We start from the raw sequence: 19077 nt of genomic DNA on the forward strand, positions 1-19077 counted from the left end.
AATTTTAATGGACACACCAGTATTTTATTCTTTGATGAAATGAACTGAGAGGAAATATCTTTTTTTTTTTTCCCTTAAGGTGAGTTTCAAAATTGGTGGGGTGCTATCAAAATGATCAGGGAGTTTCTTTTTTAAAAAATGTAGCTCCTCCTTCCCCTAAAGTTCTCTTAAGACATCTCTGAGAGGAATCCAGATATGCCTATTTTTAAAAACCTTCCTAGATGATTCTGAAACGACATTTAGTTAAGGAAAATTGGTTTAGTGTATGCTAAATATTAGCATAGACTACATATGGGTCATTTATTTGTCATTTAAAAACATCAAAATTAGGAAAATTTTATCCATTTGTTAATTTTATGGCTGTTTTACAGCAAATACTACAACTCTATAGAGATCTGTGGCTTTATAAAAATTTATTTTTTTTGGTTTCTATACTAACTTAGACCTTCATCTTTGTCTGGTGTGTGTGTTTTCCTTTGTAAGCCAAGGCAAAAAGGGAGGATAATATGTAGGAATCAAATAAAAAAGAGTTGGCCATCTATTGTTGATTAATTTAGTTATGAAATGAGGACAAAGAAAGAGAGCATTATAGCAACCTATAGGTATGAATCTTATCTTAAGGGAGGAATTTTGTCCTCAGGTACTAATTCATAAAATCAAGGCAAGTAATTTTATACGTACTTTAAATTTCCCTGAATCCCCAAGGTAGAGAATATAAAAAAAGTGGTCTTCCTGGTGTGCTTTTGGTATTTGGTATGTAGTCAATACTTGCATTTTTCCTTGAGTTAAGATCTAGTCTCATTAAGCCTGGGGAGATATTTCCCCAGGTAGCTCTGTTACTCACTGGCAATTTAAACTTATTTTTTTCAGACAGAGGAGTGAGGCGCTTAATTATGTGACTCATGGAGCTTTTTCAGTGGAATTAAAATTCTCCCAGGTGATAGTGCTGCTGTTAGTTATTGTTATGAAAACAACCTAAACGTTATGATTTTGAAACTTCTGTCTTCTGTTTCACCTTTCAGGATGAATACTTGCGAATTAGGTGAACAGAATTTATGTTTTGGCTGAACTGATGCAGGGATTTTTTTTTTTTTTGGATTCACACTCTCTCTGCCAACAAATGTGGGTGCATGTAACTGACCAAACCCCACATCAGCTTTTTAAATACCAAAGAACTTCATTTAAAGAAGGTGACTGCCAATACATCTTACTTCATAAGCTGAGATGATCAGCTGGAGAATGTTTCCAGAATCCTTTTGAAGTAGCCCAACTGTAGCTCCAGGAATAAGTTTTGCGTAATTCTGTAAACAACAACAACAACAAAATAAAACAGTCTCTGTTTGCTAGCCTGAATTGAGAAATGTTAAATGGGGGTCTCATCTTGTTGGTTGTGACTGCCTCTATTTAGCTGGCAAGTGAAAACAGGCTCCTGATAATAAACGGGTGTTTCTCCTGAAACTGTAGCTCTTGCGTCTGTGCTGCTTCCTGCACTCAAGTGGGAAAGGGACTGGCCAGAGTTACCACTGGGGAAATCCAGCGTCTGTGGTTGCCTTCATCTAGGGCTGTGATGTATACCGTGATGGGAGTCATGTCTCAAATAAAATAACATTTAACGTAATGTCTTCCACTCGTGGAGCAACCTTGCCCAAAGAATTCTGAGGATGCTTCCAGGAATTATTTCCTATTTTTGTAAATGTTGTGAAAAAAGCAAGGCTCGGTGCACACGGGTGAGTGATTCAGGTCACTCTGTAAGGCGTTCAATATGGGGATCTTAATAAGCAACGGTTTGGTGGAGAACGGAGCAAATTATTTGGACATTTGTTTCTAACTCCCCCGTTCCTACTGGTAACAAGGGCTCTCTTAAAACCTGGCACTGCTGGTGTCAGCACTGTGCTAGGGTTGCTTGGAATCCCTCCCCACTGGGTGAGTCAGAACCTCCTCTAAATGGAACCCATACCCCACCTGTTGCTTCTCCTGAACTGTCTTTCCCACTGGGGGGATGGAAGGGGGGGACTCCCATAGTAGGTAAACACTTCAGGTATCCAGCAAGGCCAGGGGCTGAGGTATTACAAAGATGGGAATTTTCCAATTAACATTACCCCTCTGTTAACTTTTGTGTTTTAGAACTTTATTTTTAAACACAAACTTTTCTAAAATCTGCAATATACATCCCTGTCTCCTTAAACAGAGAATCCCAAGCATACTTTGACTTTCTACCTTGAGAAAATAGAAACGTACTTAGCAATACTAATTATAGTTCTATAATCAAAAATGGCTTCTAAAATCCAAGGAGAGGTTATGCCCTACTGCCATGCTTTTACATTTGTATTTTTTAAAAAAAATAGTCGCTATCTTCTTGTTAGGCTGTCAGGTTATATCACTCGCCTACCAATTTTCTCATTATTCGTTTATGTTGCATTCAAAATCATCTATTAAGCAGGTTTGTTAAGTTGTGCTACATCAAGAGGAGATAACTATTTTTTGTCAGCTGTGGTGTTCTAGTTGCCCCATATTCTGAAACTGGATGACTTGAGTTTATTAAAATTGTACATAGAAAAGAGGAACTAAGCTTTGAGTGAGGGATTTAGGGCATCTCCTATAGTTCAAACATAAGGATATTCCATCTTACTCCAGACAGGATTTAAGTAGCTCAGAAAAAAACATACAACTACCTTAGGAGTAATAATTGCTTTTAATTATCATCACGATACTAAGAAAATAAATCAGGACAAGGGACCAAAAAGGGAACCAAGGAGAGAAACAAATGAAACCAAAATGAGATGAAGACACAAAATCCACACAGGAAGTCCCAGTCACTCGCTAGAGGTGGGTGCCTGGTTACGTCGAAGCTTTCTACATCTCTTGTATGGGAATTGGGCATTGGTTTTAATTTGTGGGTTTTGTGATTTTTAATTTATTTCTGTGTTCATGATTGTGTTTAAGTTTGAAATTGCTGGAAAGGTGAGCTCATAAAATGTGTCAGATGTTGCCCTGCCTTGACACTTGACACTGAGGGGCTGCAGGAATAATTCAGGTAACATTCCTCACCCTTATCCATGCCCCACCTCCCTGCAATAATTCAGGTAACATTCCTCACCCTTATCCATGCCCCGCCTCCCTGCAATAATTCAGGTAACATTCCTCACCCTTATCCATGCCCCACCTCCCTGCAATAATTCAGGTAACATTCCTCTCCCTTACTCCATGCCCTGCCTCCCTGTAATAATTCAGGTAACATTCCTCACCCTTATCCATGCCCTGCCTCCCTGTAATAATTCAGGTAACATTCCTCACCCTTACTCCATGCCCCACCTCCCTGTAATAATTCAGGTAACATTCCTCACCCTTACTCCATGCCCCGCCTCCCTGCAATAATTCAGGTAACATTCCTCACCCTTACTCCATGCCCCGCCTCCCTGTAATAATTCAGGTAACATTCCTCACCCTTATCCATGCCTCACCTCCCTGCAATAATTCAGGTAACATTCCTCACCCTTACTCCATGCCCCGCCTCCCTGTAATAATTCAGGTAACATTCCTCACCCTTACTCCATGCCCTGCCTCCCTGTAATAATTCAGGTAACATTCCTCACCCTTATCCATGCCCCGCCTCCCTGTAATAATTCAGGTAACATTCCTCACCCTTACTCCATGCCCCGCCTCCCTGTAATAATTCAGGTAACATTCCTCACCCTTACTCCATGCCCCGCCTCCCTGTAATAATTCAGGTAACATTCCTCACCCTTACTCCATGCCCCGCCTCCCTGCAATAATTCAGGTAACATTCCTCACCCTTATCCATGCCTCACCTCCCTGCAATAATTCAGGTAACATTCCTCACCCTTACTCCATGCCCCGCCTCCCTGCAATAATTCAGGTAACATTCCTCACCCTTACTCCATGCCCCGCCTCCCTGTCTGTTAACCATCGGGCCCATTCTGTTTCCCTGAGTCAGGTAGAACTTACAGGGAAGGCACTGGTTCATCGACTTACCTTCTCAAATAAACACATGTCAGAAAGGGACGTGAAGCATGAGACTTGTGGTTAATAGCAAATGCCTAAATAGGAACTTGAATTTCACTCTAGTGCAGCTGGAATGTAAATTTGACTGGTCCCAGAAGAGAAGACAGAGAGAACCTTTGGAGCTTGACAAGAAAGGTTTAGATTTTTTAGAATAAGAGTTTCAGGTCTCTTGGGTTTATGTGAAACTGCTAACTTGAGAAAATGCCACGGTATTCCCAAGGCTGAAGTGTCATGAGTATTTTCTACAAGCAATAGTTTAAGAGGCCTCTGAATTTCAGGTTATTTCTTGGGTAGCAGAGCCAAACCACTTCCTAAAGCATAATTAGGATCCTGTCTGTGGTATGACATTTGGCACTTAACTGTTAGGACTAGTAGTTTGCATTCATCGCATTTGCTCATTACCACTAGAGTGAAGATACAAAGGAGTTGGCGGCCGGTAGCAGTACCCAGTGATAACACTGATAATTGTGTAGAGAGGAAAGCTATGAATTAATTTCTGGATTCTGTTTCCTCCAATAGCATTTCAAATAATTAACTCTAAACATAGACACTTCGGCTTCCTGGTCTAAAGCTGTAAAAAAATTACAATTTAAATCTTGTAGCTATTGTGATTACTTTAAATATCATGCATCAAATGCCTTCTTTTCATTAAAGTCCTAAAGTGCTATTATAAATTGTTGTGATTAACCATGTTTAATGTTAGGAAAAAGATGCTTTTGCATGCCTGGATGTGATGAATTATAGCATTGTGACTCTAAAAGATGGCTCTTGGATATTAGAAATGATGAACTTCGGAAATGTGATGCTGCATGAGCTAATTAGAAATGCAAACCTCTGTTACATTTGTGCTTGAATTTCTTGGGCTTCAGTTCTCTACTATCTGTCCATGGATCATCCTAATTATGGATTTTCTCCCCGCTCCCTACCATGCCACTCAGGAATTTCCGAGGTTGCTTTTCTCACTCCTGTTTGCAGGGTTGGCTTATTCTGATTGCTTTAGTTTTCCTAATTTCCTTCTTCAAGCCTTATTTATTTGTTTACTCTGCCCCCATCTCAAAATGATATTTCTGATTTGTCCCAAAGTCTGCATTTGCTCTTTGGAATGCTCCTCTTTGACAAAGAATAGACAGGGGGCCATTTAGCCAGGAGGCATCAAAGAATATGGAAAGTGCCTGAATTCACACCTGCACACTCCAGGCTCCTTTATGAGGGTGTCTCCAAGGTGCCTCTTGGTGATGGTTACCAGAACCAGCTGCCAGATGTGCACTTCTGCTAGGATAAGGGCAGAGAAACATGCAGACACACACCTGCCTCTCCAGGTGGCTTTGGATGGGTTGTTGGTTGTCTTGAGGATCGTGGCAGATCCTTCTCTGGCGAAGATATTGGCATTCTCTCCCACAGAAGGGGCAGCTCCTGGTGGGACCTCTGTCCCTGCTTTGATTGTATTTCCTGTTTGGTTCACTCATCTTCCTGTTCAGAGCCTGGCTGTGTTTTGGGATGCTGTCCTTATGGGCATTTTATTTGGTTTCTGTCTCGGATGGTGACACAACTTGTAGGGCTCTAGACCCTATGTCCTAGTCTTGGGACATTTCTGCTGTAGTCTCAAAGACTCCTCACCACCTCAGAGCTCATTAGCCTCCGTTTTACAGAGAATGCACTACTCAAGCCTCTCATTAGAGGGTGGGAAATCAGAAGCTGACTTGCTGCATATCAGCTAGCAGCATTTTAATAAAGAACTTGAAAAACCAGTTACTTAGAGCAAATGCTGCTTCCCCTTAGGCTCTGTGCTCCCAAATCTTTCCGTGAAACCTCGCCAATATTAAGAGGGAATTTATGCTCAGCAACATTTATTGTCAATATTATTTTATTGATATCAATGTTTCTGGTCTTAAAATATGTATTTTCTGGTCTTAAAAATGTATTTTTATTTATTAAAAGGTTGGCTTGTAGAGACTGAGAACCTATGATGTTATATAATCTGTCCACAAATATTTTCTCTAATCTATCAAAGTATTTTTAATCATTACCTTGTATCTCTTCAGTTAGTGGCTCCTGTTTGTGCATTCACTCTCTCCTCTCTCTTCCTCTCCCTCTCCCTCCCACCCTCCCCACATCCCTTGCTTTCACTCTCTTTCTGAAACCTTAATGGCAGTACATGTACAGTATACCAGTGATAAGGCTCAATGAATTTTTAAAAAGTAAACATGCAGATTTAACCACTACAAAGACCAAGAAAACTAACATAATCAGCCTCCCAGAAACCTCCCCTGTACCTCTTCAGTCATTCCCCTCCCCTGTAAAATATAACCACTATTTTAATTTTTGCCACTGTAGAAGTCACATGAGATTTTTTCGTGGTTCGGGATCGACAAAAATATCTAAAGCAGGACCAGAAAGCACTACCCACAAAGGAAGAGAATGATAAATAAAACTTGATTAAAATGAAGAATTTCTGCTCTCAAATGATGCTTTTAAGAGAGTGAGAAGACAAAAGCCACCGAATAGGAGAAATTATCTGTATTACGTATTTCTAACAAGGAACTCAGCACCCAAATATCTAAATAACTCCTATATATCAATAAGAAAGAGGCACCACAATAAAAAGAATATCCAAATGGGAAACATGCACGTGAAAAGTGCTCAACATCATTCATCGCTAGAAAAATAGAAATTAATACCACAATGAGGTACTATCATGGGCCTACTAGAATGTTTAAACATTTTAAAAACTGACGATACTCTTACATACTTCTAGTAGGAGTGAAAATTGGTATAACTACTTTGTAAAACTATTTGTCAGTTTCTTCTAAGGTGAACACAACACACCCTACGACCTCCAACTCCACTCCCTGGTGTGTGTGTGTGTGTGTGTGTGTGTGTGTGTGTGTGTGTGTATAATACCTACAGACATGGCTGTGTGGCTGTTCCAAGTGAAACAGATGCACAGAGAGGCATTCGTTGTTGCTGCTCTTGTTAATAAGAGGATGCTTCTAGGTAACCAGGACGTCACTTAAATTGCAGAAAATGGAGGCAATTCTCAGAGGGTCTCAGATCCGTCAGTTGTTTGGCAACAAGGAGTAAGCAGTTCCTAACTGGATTCCATCTACCTAGGGATATAGCCAAGGGAGATGTATACCTGGGCAGCCTCCTTGGTTCTCATGGCAGAGGTTGCCTCTGTGTGTATCTTTTCCTCCCCCAGAGTTGGTCCTAGGAAAAAGCCTTTATGAGTTGCAGTTACAGATTCAGGGCACCTGGAAATAGGATGGAGAAGTCTGCACAAGCCTCCTGGCATCCCCAAGCACCTCTCCCTTTCAACATCTGAATCCTCAGAAGCCTGAGGTTCCTGAAGCATCATTGGAGAGACTTTGGGATGACCTTGGGGAGGTGGCAACTACACAGGTCCCACGTAGTTCATTGGGCAGTGCAAGGAGCCCACGGGGTAGCCAGGGCTAATTGTGCCTGGAACCAGCCTCCTTCCATCACAGGGGGAAAAGAACAGCTAGAGTCAACATTCCTACTGCCGCCTGTGCTTACTGCTTTGCAAGTGACATCTCTTTGACTACTCACAGCGGTTCTATAGTTTAGGTACCATGATTATCCCTGTTTCACTGCCCAGATCCTGAGGCCCAGAGTAGTTAGTTAACCTGCCCAAGGTCACCCAGCTAGAAAGTAGTGGAGCTGGGCCCATCTCCTGTCCCCTGTCCTAAAGCCAGACCTCTTATCCAGATTGTCCATCTTAGATACTGGCAGTGGCTATCCCCATCTTGTGACTGTTGTTAGTGAGCCCAAGAGAGGCTAATGAATTAGCATGGAAACTAGGCTCAGCTTGTTTGGATTCCTTTAACCTTCAAGCCCTTGGTTTGTCATTGGAGAGGTTAATGCCTTCACCAATCACACGCTAAAAGGGACAGGAATAGGCCTTGACTCAAAAGTTGGTGCTCATGCTGCTCCACCTGGCTGCCGCACGGCTGGGCTGGGAGCTGCTGCAAATGCCAACAGAAAGCCAGAGAAGAGATCTCATTAGAAGCTAACATACTACACCTTATATAGAGAGGCTTAAAGATTATAAAGCATTTTCCTACCCAAAGTAAAAACAAAGGAAGGGGAAACAAAAAGAAGTTGTAGCTATAATCATTTTCAAACCAAAGGGCTACATCTTGAAAGAAATGTAGGAAGTAGAGAAAAGCGTAGTGGCAAAAAAATAATTTTCTGAGGGAACTGTATTGTGCTATTCACGCGGTCAAAGGAAAACAGCTCTTTGCTGGTGAATTCTCGCTTTTGTCGAGGAGTGAGTTTTTTCCAAAGCTGGGGGCGGGCTGGGTTTGCTGAAATAAATCCTTTGGAAGGCAATCAGAAAGCTTTCTTCCCGTGAAGTCTTTCATTCTTGTGGAGTTTTATTCCTCTGGTTCTCATGTTCATTACCAGTAAATGCAGGGTTCCCAGTTTTATGCAAAATTTATCCCCAGGCTTGACTGTGTTATTAGGACACCCAAGATTCCAAGAAGAACATGTAATTGTTTCTGGCGCAAGGGTAGCATGAATGTCTGTCTCTGGGTTGCTTGATATCTGCTTTGCCTTTAGGCTTTCAATTGTCAGCATTTCGCAGGCAGGCGGGTAGTGATGGGAGTGTGCTAATTAGATCAGGTGCTTGATCTTGAAGTCTGCATCGGCAATGACTAGGTAGCCTGCTTGGGAACTTTTTAGCACTACCTGTCTTTCTTCCACTCTGCCTGGAATGTAATTATCTTGTCAGCCAAAGAGCTGTACCGCACAGCTGAACGCGGGCTCGGCGGTAGCAGAGTGATAAGGGAAGACGAATGGACCCACAATGCATGACTGTTCTGAGACAAACAAATGCAGACAGAGGCATCTGGGAATGGGGCTTAGAGAACAAAGAGGCTGTACTGAGTATTTGTTACTGAGGACACTTCAGATCTTCTCTTAATAAGATTACCCTGTCTTTTGAGAGGGATTGCAGACCTTTGCTGGCAAGCGCAAGTCTCAAAGCTTTAGAAAGCTCTTTCAAAATGGGAAGTGATGTTGGGTTCGGTAGCAGCCTATGTGCTTTGCAGACCAAACAGCAGGTAATAAAACTTTGAAGAATGACTAGTAGGAAGGTGATGAAGGGGACAAGAAAATAGAAAGCAGGTGTATGTGCAAGGACTGCTAAAGAATACAGGCTCTAGCTACTCGAAATGTGGTGGGTGGGCCAGCATCACCCGAGAGCTTGTTAGAAATGCAGAATCTCGGGCCCTACCTCCTAAATCAGAACCTGAATTTTAATAAGCTGTAGGAATGACTGGATGCACCAGGGAAGCTTTATAAAAATACTGATGCCTTGGTCGCAGCCCCAGAGATACTGATTTAGTTGGGTCGGGATGTGACCTAGCATCAGGTTATTTAAAAAGCTTCCTAGGTAATTCAAATCAGCAGCAAACTTTGAGATCCACCAGTATGGAATTGTTTGTCAAGGAAGGGTTGTGGAAATTTAGAAATTAAGAGCCTTGTTTTTTTGAAATCTGTATACACAGAATTCACAAGGACTCACACACCTGTAATATCTGCCTTCTGGTCAGAAAAAAACAGTGCTGTTTTCAATGCCTGCTTCCCATGGAATAACACTGCATCTCCTTCCCAAGGGGGTTTCAGCTTCTCTTTCCCACTGCATCCCCTTCTAACCTCATCCATAGTTCACTCCAAGCAGAATAGCCTTTTTTCCGTTTCTCAAACACTGTCCTTTTCAACCTCAGGACCTTTGCACATGTTTAAAAAGACCTTAAGCTTTAGGTTATTGCTTTGTTATCACCTCCTAAAAGGGGCCTTTCCTGAAGCTCCTGTTCAAGTAGGGTCTCCTTCTTTCCTCCTCTGTTATTTCCCATTGCTGAACACTATTCCTTTCTATTTCCTTGATAGCACTACTAAAAGTTCTAATTATATGGTTATTCATTCATTAATTATTTCTTACCTGTTTTTCCATACAAGACTGTGAGCCACATGAGGACAAAAAACAGGTTTTACACTTTTATTCTTCACTGTATTCCAAGTGCCTAGTCCAGCTCTTGGTGCATGGAAAGCACGTAAATATTTGTTGAATGTACAAAGGAAGGAAGGAATGACGATATATGGCCTGCAGGCCATAATTGGTCTGTCACTTGTTTTTGTAAATATTCAGGCTCATTCATTTACATATTGTTCCTGGCTGTTTTTATGCTACAACAGAGGAGTTAAATAGTTATGACAGAGACCTCATGGCCCACAGAACTTAAATTATCTGGCCCTTTACAGATAGGGCTGCCAGATAAAATATAGGATTTGAACTTCAAAGAAACAACCAATTTTTTTTAGTATACGTGTGTCTCAAATATTAACTGGACATCTTGTATTTGTTATATGCTAGATCTGGCAACCTTATAGAAAAAATATGACAGTCTGAATTAATAAATAAAATGTGCCCAAACCATTCAGGCCTTAAAGAGCTCAACAAATAATTTCCAGAATTTTCCTTTACTTTCTGACCATTCATTCAATCCTGCAGGAGCAACAAAATATTGAACTATGTTCTAACAAATACTAGCCCCTCAATAGTGTATTTTGGACTCTTTCAGATTATTAAACAGAAAATGTTAAAAGTTTAATACTCCCAAACTCTCCTTATGTCCAGGAGACTATCAACTTAACTTGTCCTCTTGTGCCTTGACCCCATATGTAACTGCTAAAAGGCTACGCCATGTGGAGAATAGTTGGCTGCAGGTAGACTCCTTCAAGGTGCTTCCAGCCAGCGTGATTTTCCGTTAAGCAGAGGCTGTCATTTGGGCCAGCCCCAGCTGACTGAACCATGGAAAAGGCTTCAGGGCATAGATGGGGAGCTGAATTAAACAGGAGTCCCTGAATCCTGTAGGGCTCTGAGAAAACTGAGAGAAGGGTAATTATACAACTTTTAGCACTTTTCGGTATAGAGCAGAGACTTTAAAGAAACCAAGTTTGGTCACAGATGTCACAACCTTCACCTAGGGGCAGTTTTAGGAATGAAAAACCTGGTACTAGAAATAATTGATCAGTTCCATTAAAATGATCACAGGAATGTGTAAAAATGTAACCAAGAAAAGTTATCATGTGAATGTGTAAAAAAGTAACCAAGTAGGTAAAAATAGAGTAATTGTGGAGATTTGGGGCTTTAATTCAAAAGTGGACACCTGCAATTATAGCAACCAAAGATTCAAGGTTTTATAGGATGCATATTTCATCTGTTATTATCAATGGAAGTGATTGCTCAATGTATAGCTAAATACAATTTAGTTCTTATGCCTTTATATGACTGCATATATACAAACCCATTTGAAAATATTGAGCACAATTTAGTATGTACAGTATGTTGCCTATTATGTTAAAATATGTAAATAGATGCAAAGAAAAAAGACAAGGAGGACATATTCTAAAATGCCAACAATAGTAGTTACATCTAAGTGGTTGGTTTTTATGGGTGATCTTTATTTCTTCTGTGTGCTTTTCTGTATCTCTCTATCTCTCTGTCTCTCATATGTGTGTAAATAAGGTGTATTGATTTTATAATCAGAAAAAGAGTAATTTAAAGATTTTCCCCTTTTCTGCAGGGCTCCCATATTGTTGGTGGGAGACTAGCTGGAACAATACTTTGGAAAGCAACTCTGATGACCTTGCAGAGTTAAAGATGCATCCCGTTGTGATCAGGGGACTTCCCTTAGAGAATATATGTGCAAGTATGTGCATGGTTGCAACATTTGTAATACTGTACAATTGGAAGTGACCCAGTGCCCATCAGTTGTAGAATGAATATATTGCAGGAGATGCGCTTAATGGAATATGTACAGCAGTGGAATGGAATAAATGAGAATTACATGTATCTCCATAAAAGCCTCAAAAACATAACATTGAGTCAAAAATCAAGTTGTAGAAATAATATATACAGCATGAAACTAAGCTTGTAACCTAAAACTACACAACTATTTATGGATATACATATAAACCTGGGAATGATAAACACTAAATTCTGGATACTGGTTGCCTCTGTGGAAGGAAAAGAGGGGAGTAGGACCAGAGTTGGGCAGATACACAGAAGTTACTATATCTGGGAAGTTTTATTTCTTTAAAAAGATGGTAACAAGATGTTAAGATTTGTGAAAGCGGGGCAGTAGGTAGAGGGTGTTCATTATATCACTCTATTTTTCTGTACGCTTGAAATACTTCATCAGAATAAATATACAGCTTTTGTCAGACCATGTCTCCCCTTTCCCGCCTCACCCCAACTTTCACCTCTTCGTCAGAACCATATTACCATGGACAGTAGCTGTTTTAGATGGACTGGCCATTGGCCTAATGCTCTCTAGCTTTGTGGACTGTTTTTACCACTCAGAGTTTAAAAACCCACAGGGCAAAATCCAGATCTCTCTCTTTTATCAAACCTACACATCTTTAAATTGCTCTATTCATCTAAATTAACATCAACAGTAATGGAGCCTGGATCGAGTGTTTACTGGCCTTGAAGGACTCTTGGTATTTCTAGGGAATTGACCTATTGGTTCCTCAGTCAGGCAACTCTGCTCCACTCTTGGGCTCTATCCTTTCACTGATCAGTGACATTTAAAGTTGATAATTTATTTAAGAGGATGCTTCTCTGGTGGTCTAGTCGTTAGGAAATGGTATGCTCATTCACTGCTGCAGACCAATACTACTCAACTCAGTGGCTAGGGCTGTATACACGGACTGTCTAGGATCAAATCCTGGCTCTTAAATACAACATACTTTCTTATTTGTGATTCTTTAGCCATAAAATGGAGATCAAAATAAGAAAAAGCACTTAACTCCAGGCTACCACCTAATGCACCTAATAACATTGCCTGTTATAATCATAGACATAGTTGTATAATATCTCTGGTCTTCAGTGTCCATTGCTATAAAGTAAAGGACTTGTTCTAACACTCTGATACTATTAGCATAGTTTTATGATTGCCAATTGATTTGCCCTCCCTTCTAATAAAGATGGTGACAAATGTGAAAACTCTGGCCCCTCAGCAAACCTCTGCCATGGAGTCTCTTTCTAGCATATAACCTCTGAAATGCCCTTGTTTTGTTCTTTAGGCAAATCATTGGTTTACTGGGTCACTTCCAATTGCACAGTACTACAAATGTTGCAACCATGCACATACTTACACATATGTTCTCTAAGGGAAGTCCCCTGATCACAAGGGGATGCATCTTCAACTCTGCAGGGTAATCAGAGTTGCTTTCGAAAATGTTGTCCCAGTTAGTCTCCCACCACCAACATGGGAGCCCAGCAGAAAAGGGGAAAGTCTATTAATGCTCTGTGAGGATTCTTGAGACAGGGACCCTACCTCATTCTCTTCTGTAGTTCCAAACCATGGCCTGGTTAATGATAGGTAACTCATGAAATGTTTGATGAATGAATGACTATGTAGTCAAAAACACTTCGGTTCCAATGATATACCAGTTATTCTGGATGTTCTGTGAATATTGAAACATTTAGGCACTGCATTCATGACACCCCATTTCACATTTCTATATGGGTTGGCCTAACAGTACATCTCTTTAAGATATTACTTTGTTCTCTATATTTATTTTTTGGATATAAGGGTTTGAGTCCTTTAGAAGAAAAATATTACGTGTAATCTAAGGGGTAACTACTGATGACTTTTCATGGTTTGAACTTACTAGCCTGGAAAATGTTCCAAATGACTGCCCTGATAATCTGAAGGCATGAGTTTTATTTTCAAATCCTCCTTCTTTGAGGGGGTGTCTTCATTAATGAGGAAAGTGTGGACAGCTGGTTCTCTCCAGTCTTTGTTCCAAGATATCATAAAGTAAGGATAAATCAAAATCCTTTTCCATTACATTTGAATTAAGAACTACCATTAACTCCACAGAAATTTCTCACAATATAGAAGTTGTCTTTTTAGTCATGAAGGATTTTATTTTTTACCTACAAGTATGAATTTGGAATACTCCTGTTTTAGTTTCCTAGGCTGTTCAAAGCAGATACTATGAAATGGGTTGGCTTTCAACAATGGGAATTTATTAATTTAAGGTTTGAGGCCCTGAGAATGTCCACAACAATCATCATCAAGGCAATGCTTTCTTACTGAAGACCAGCTGCAGGCAATCCTTGGCTCTTTTGCCAAATGGCAAGGCAAATGGTGGCATCTGCTGGTCTCTCTGTTCTTTTCAGATTTTGTTGGTTTCAGCTTCTTGCTTTCAAGTCTTTCTCTCTCTCTCTCTCTCTCTCTCTCTCTCTCTCTCTGTATCCATTCCATTTACGAAGAATTCAAGTAAGAGGACTAAGATCAATTCTGAATGAATCACACCTTAACTTAAGTAGCCTCATCAAAACCCACAGGAATGGGTTAAATTTAAGAACATGTCTTTCCAGGGTACAGATAGCTTCAAGCCACCACACTCTACCCCTTGAACCCCCAAAAGATATATTCCTTCCATATGAAAATGCATTCATTCCATTACAATACCCCCAAAGCCTTAAATCATTTCAGTAACAATACTAAGTACAAAGTCTCATCAGAATAGATGTGGTCTACACTGGGACATGATACCCTCTTGAGGATGGACCATATGAAACCTAGAGAACAAGTTATCTACTTCCAATAGACAGTGAAGAGGCAGGCATAGGATATACATTTCCTTCCCAAAAGGGAGAAATTGGAAGGAAAACAGGAGTTGTGGGTCCCAAAGAATTCTGAAAACCTGTAGGGCATACACCATTAGATTTCAAGGTCTGAGAGACACCTATGGAACAGTGTTTTGTCCTCTAGGCCTAAAGGAGTGGCAGCCCCACTCCTTCCAAGTGCTTGCAGGGGCCATGCTCTCCACAATCCCTGGGGCACAGGATCAGCTCTCTTAGAACACAGGGGTGATAGCCAGACTCTCCACAATCCCCAGAGAATATGCTCCACCCTCTCTGAAGACTGGGGAAGCAATACTGTTCCTGAACAGGGTGAAAGGCCAATCCTCTCCACGTGCCAGAGCACACTCACCCTTTCCACACAAATGGGTGGACTTGCTTTCTTGGCCTGTGACAATGTCTTTGGTCCAGACTCAGCTCCATGGTTTTGCCTTTGAAGTGATTTTTCTTTCAATTTATCCCTTTTAATCCAGGTTACGGTAGTTCTGTTTATTTAGGTCTTGCAAAAAATGTGTCAGTTTTGTTACATTAGACAAAAGAAAAGTCTACAAATCTTTCTGGATTTCTACTCCTCCAATTCTGACTTATGCTGAAATGGCTGACTGATCCAAGTTCAGTTAAACCCTCATGTGGAGTAGTATTCTCTAGGGACTCACTATCCAGAAGCACAGAATTTCTCATACCATCAATTTTTGGTTTCTTTGTGTTCAGGAGTTCAGTTCTCAGCTTTTTCTTTTCCCCTCTTGCATTTTATGACAAGCTGCAAGAAGAGACCATGCAGTACTTTCCATACATAGTTTCGAAATTTCCTCAGCTACAAGCTCATTGCTTTTAATTTCTACCTTCCAACTCACATCAAAGTTCAATTTTTCCAAGTTCTCCGCCACTTTAAAACAAGGTTTGCCTTTCTCTCAGTTTGCAATGACACATTCATCATCTCTGTCTAAAACCTCATCAGAAGTAACTCAGATATCCATATTTTGACCAATAGTCTCTTCAAAGCAATCTAGGCCTTTTCTCTGAAGTCTTTCACAATTCTTCTATCCTTTACCATTACCCAATTCCAAAGCCGTTTTCACATGTTTAGTATTTGCAGTAGCAGCTCCTCACTGCCAGTATCAAAATCTGTTTTAGTTTCCTATTTACTACCCACAGCAGATACTATGAAATGGGTTGGCTTTAAATAATGGGAATTTATTAATTTACAGCTTGAGACTGTGAAAGTGACCAAATCAAGACATCATCAAGGTGATGCTTTCTTCCTAAAGACCATTTGCTAGCAATCCTTGGCTCCTCTGCCACATGGCAAGGCACATGGCTGTCCTCTTCCTTCTCTTCTAGGTTTCATTATTGTCAGCCTCTTGCTTCTATGGTTCTCCTTTCCTCTCCTCATTTTCCTCCCTTTCCTTCTCTCTATTCATTCTATTTATAAAAGACTCCAGTAGGAGGACAAGACCCATCCTGAATGAAGTAGGTCACATCTTAACTGAAGTAGTCTCATCAACAAGTCCTACTTACAATGGGTTCACACCCACAGGAATTGGTTAAATTTAAGAACATGTTTTTCTGGGACAAATGCAGCTTCAAACTACCCCAACCCCATTACAGGATAGGATTGATACAATAAAGAACAACTTTTTAGATCATGTCCTAAAGTTAAATGATATTATAGCTAACTATACTTTGTTATCTATATGGAGGTTGTTGGAATTCATAGTACTTTCCCCACTCCAAGAAGATGCTGAGGCAGTCACTAACTGTTAAAGCTGTAGGTCATCTGGTCCAGCCCTCTCCTTTTGTAAAAACTGAGGTCTGAGAGAGAAAGGGATCTTCACTGGAGCAACATGGTTTTGATCTTTTCCAACAGTGAACATTATAAAGCAAAACCATAATAGAATAAGCTAACAAGTAGCAAAAGGGGCCATTTAATATTTTGTCTCCTTACTCACCTCCTTTCTTTCCTTTTTGCAGTGAAAAACTTAAAAGATGGGCAAGAAGAAAGGAGGGCCAAAGTAAAAACTGGGTTGACTCCTAAAAACTGGTAATTTTCAGTAGAAGTACGTGGGTAGATAATTTTCACCACCCACATGAAAACATCAGGCTCCTTGCATATCTATGGCTGTTCTTTAAGCATGTTTTTTGGACCTAATGGCCATCAGCTGGGTAATTGCTCAGGGATTTCCTTTAAATGCCTTATTAAGAAGGTTCTGGAGCTTCTCAATAGTTTGGTCCTAAGACCATTGGCAGAGTGTTTCTTTCCTGTCTGCTGCCGTCTACGTCCAAGGTGGAAACGGTGGAGGTGGTATAGCTGGAGCTGCAGAAAGACCCTAGGGATGGGTCAGGTACCTTCCACTTACCTCAACCTTGACAACTATTTGTCATACAAAACTCCTAGTCCTTATTCAGAAAGTTTGACCCAATTTAAGAAGACACGAGGTACTGGCATTGTAGATTTTTAAAAAATTCATTCTACAAATATCCACTGAGAACTGTGGGCTAGAGAGATGAGCAAGACCTACCATTCTCCTCAAAGAATAGATAATCTAAGGCTTTGCATCTGCAGAGGAAAGAGTCCTTTAGTGATATGAAAGCCGACTTGTGCCTCCCATTCCCATGCTTTAGATAGATCACTCTGTCCTAATAACAATATGGATATAAATTAGTGGTCATTCTGAACTACCAAAGAATAACATTGGAAGTCTCTATTGCCGGTGTATTTCTTGCCTACCTTCAAAGAACTCTGTTTCAGCAATGTGTCATGCATATTAGGTCATATGATAGTAATTGTCATTAACTTCACAAAAGTCATCTTTTCCAGCCAGATGTAGACATTTTGAAAAGATACAGTATATATTAAAGTCTCAGAAGTAAACCCAGGTGATTTATAATATAATTTGGTGGTATAGTAAAGAATGCTGATAAAATTGTTTTTTAATCTCAATATCTTCCTGGAAAGAATAGACCTGAGAAATTAGACAGTTGGGGTTTAGAAGTCTGATACTATCTTAACACAAATGAACAGTAACCATCTAAAAAACAACTGAGGAGATATAATTTTTTTTTTACTTGGGTAATTGAATACTGATTCAAAATGGTATTTAGCACTAATAAACTGTCCACTGCTCAGCCTATTATCTGTCATTATCTTTTAAACCTTGTAATTGGACAAACATGAAACTATTTATAATAATAAGTTTGTTCAAAATCATCTGCTTGCTGGAGTCTGGGCTGCACACTGCAGTCATACTGAACTGAAAACAAAACTGCCTACTCTACCCTTTCCATTTTTTGTTCATCTCTGTGGCAACAATGTACAGTAATCCTACACGCTAAGCAGTCCAAAGCAGCTCACCAAAATTACTGAAAAACCATTTTTACTACATTCCATGAGTGGGCAGCATAAATCTTATTAACTGTAAGACAGGGCCTCTGCTGGCCCTAACTCACTGCTGGCTGCTGTGAGGGCAGATCATAGATGGGCCTACTATATAACTCTGGTGCAAATTTTCCTCAGTAATTTCCATTAACCATAAACACTTAGTTGGTTTATTTCTCTTATCACTGGTTTTACTTTTTAGTGATTCTTGGTAGTTATATTCCTTATATCACAGCTATCCAAATATCCAGTTGCATAGGACTCCTGTACACAGAGGGCTCCTTCTAAGAGATTTAAACTGAAAGGCAGCACAAGCCATTATTGGCCTATTTTCAGTCTTCATTATCAATAAAACGAGAGAGCAGCATTTTCATGCTGTGTGCAGCCTTCAGGGAAGGGCAATGCTGCTGTCATTATCTCTAGACCAAGCTGCTGCCTGCCCCACTGATGCAGATGGAATGACAAGCCCATCAAAATAAAAATAAAATAATGAAAGGATCAGAGTGGGCTGCTGGCCTGGCCCATTGCATGTCTCCTTGAAAATGTCCCTTTGAATTCCGTGGAGCCTGGATGCAAAAGACCAAAGATCATGACAGAACATAAATTTGCCTCATAATGAGATTAGTAGGCAGGCAAAATAAATGTCCTGCTGTTACATTAGAGGCAGGCTCTAATCTGCTGTTTTCCTTGGAAATGGTCATTTCCTTTGCAACAGGGGAATGGTGGATGCAACCAGCCTAAATCTGGCAGACTATGTTTGCCACGTAGTTATTTTTCTTCTTCCTCTGTCTTTTTAATAGCAGTTTTGAGGAGGCCTATAAATGAGTTGTGAGTCTTAAAGACTATAACCAAGGTGAATTATGAGTCTACGTTTATGATCATCAATTATGTTTCCCAGACTGCTATTTTAAGAAAAGTTCTATGCAACTTCCAATCCCCTTCTAAACAGGAGCCTGGCATGGAGACAGGGGTGTAACCCCCACCCCGACCC

At 40.3% G+C, this 19077-nt stretch overlaps 1 protein-coding gene across 6 annotated transcripts in view; it reads right to left on the reverse strand.

Annotated features, from left to right (window-relative positions):
* Positions 1-19077, reverse strand: part of ITGB6 (integrin subunit beta 6) — a 144099-nt gene that overhangs the window by 29531 nt on the left and 95491 nt on the right. For all 6 annotated transcript variants that reach the window (XM_077153982.1, XM_077153978.1, XM_077153981.1 and 3 more), the window contains one exon: positions 1212-1301. In XM_077153982.1, coding sequence (XP_077010097.1) covers positions 1212-1301 — 90 coding nt within the window. The remainder of the gene's footprint in view (positions 1-1211; positions 1302-19077) is intronic.

The sequence above is a fragment of the Tamandua tetradactyla genome, chromosome 3 (genome assembly GCF_023851605.1).
Source record: "Tamandua tetradactyla isolate mTamTet1 chromosome 3, mTamTet1.pri, whole genome shotgun sequence".
Classification (NCBI taxonomy): Eukaryota; Metazoa; Chordata; class Mammalia; order Pilosa; family Myrmecophagidae; genus Tamandua; species Tamandua tetradactyla.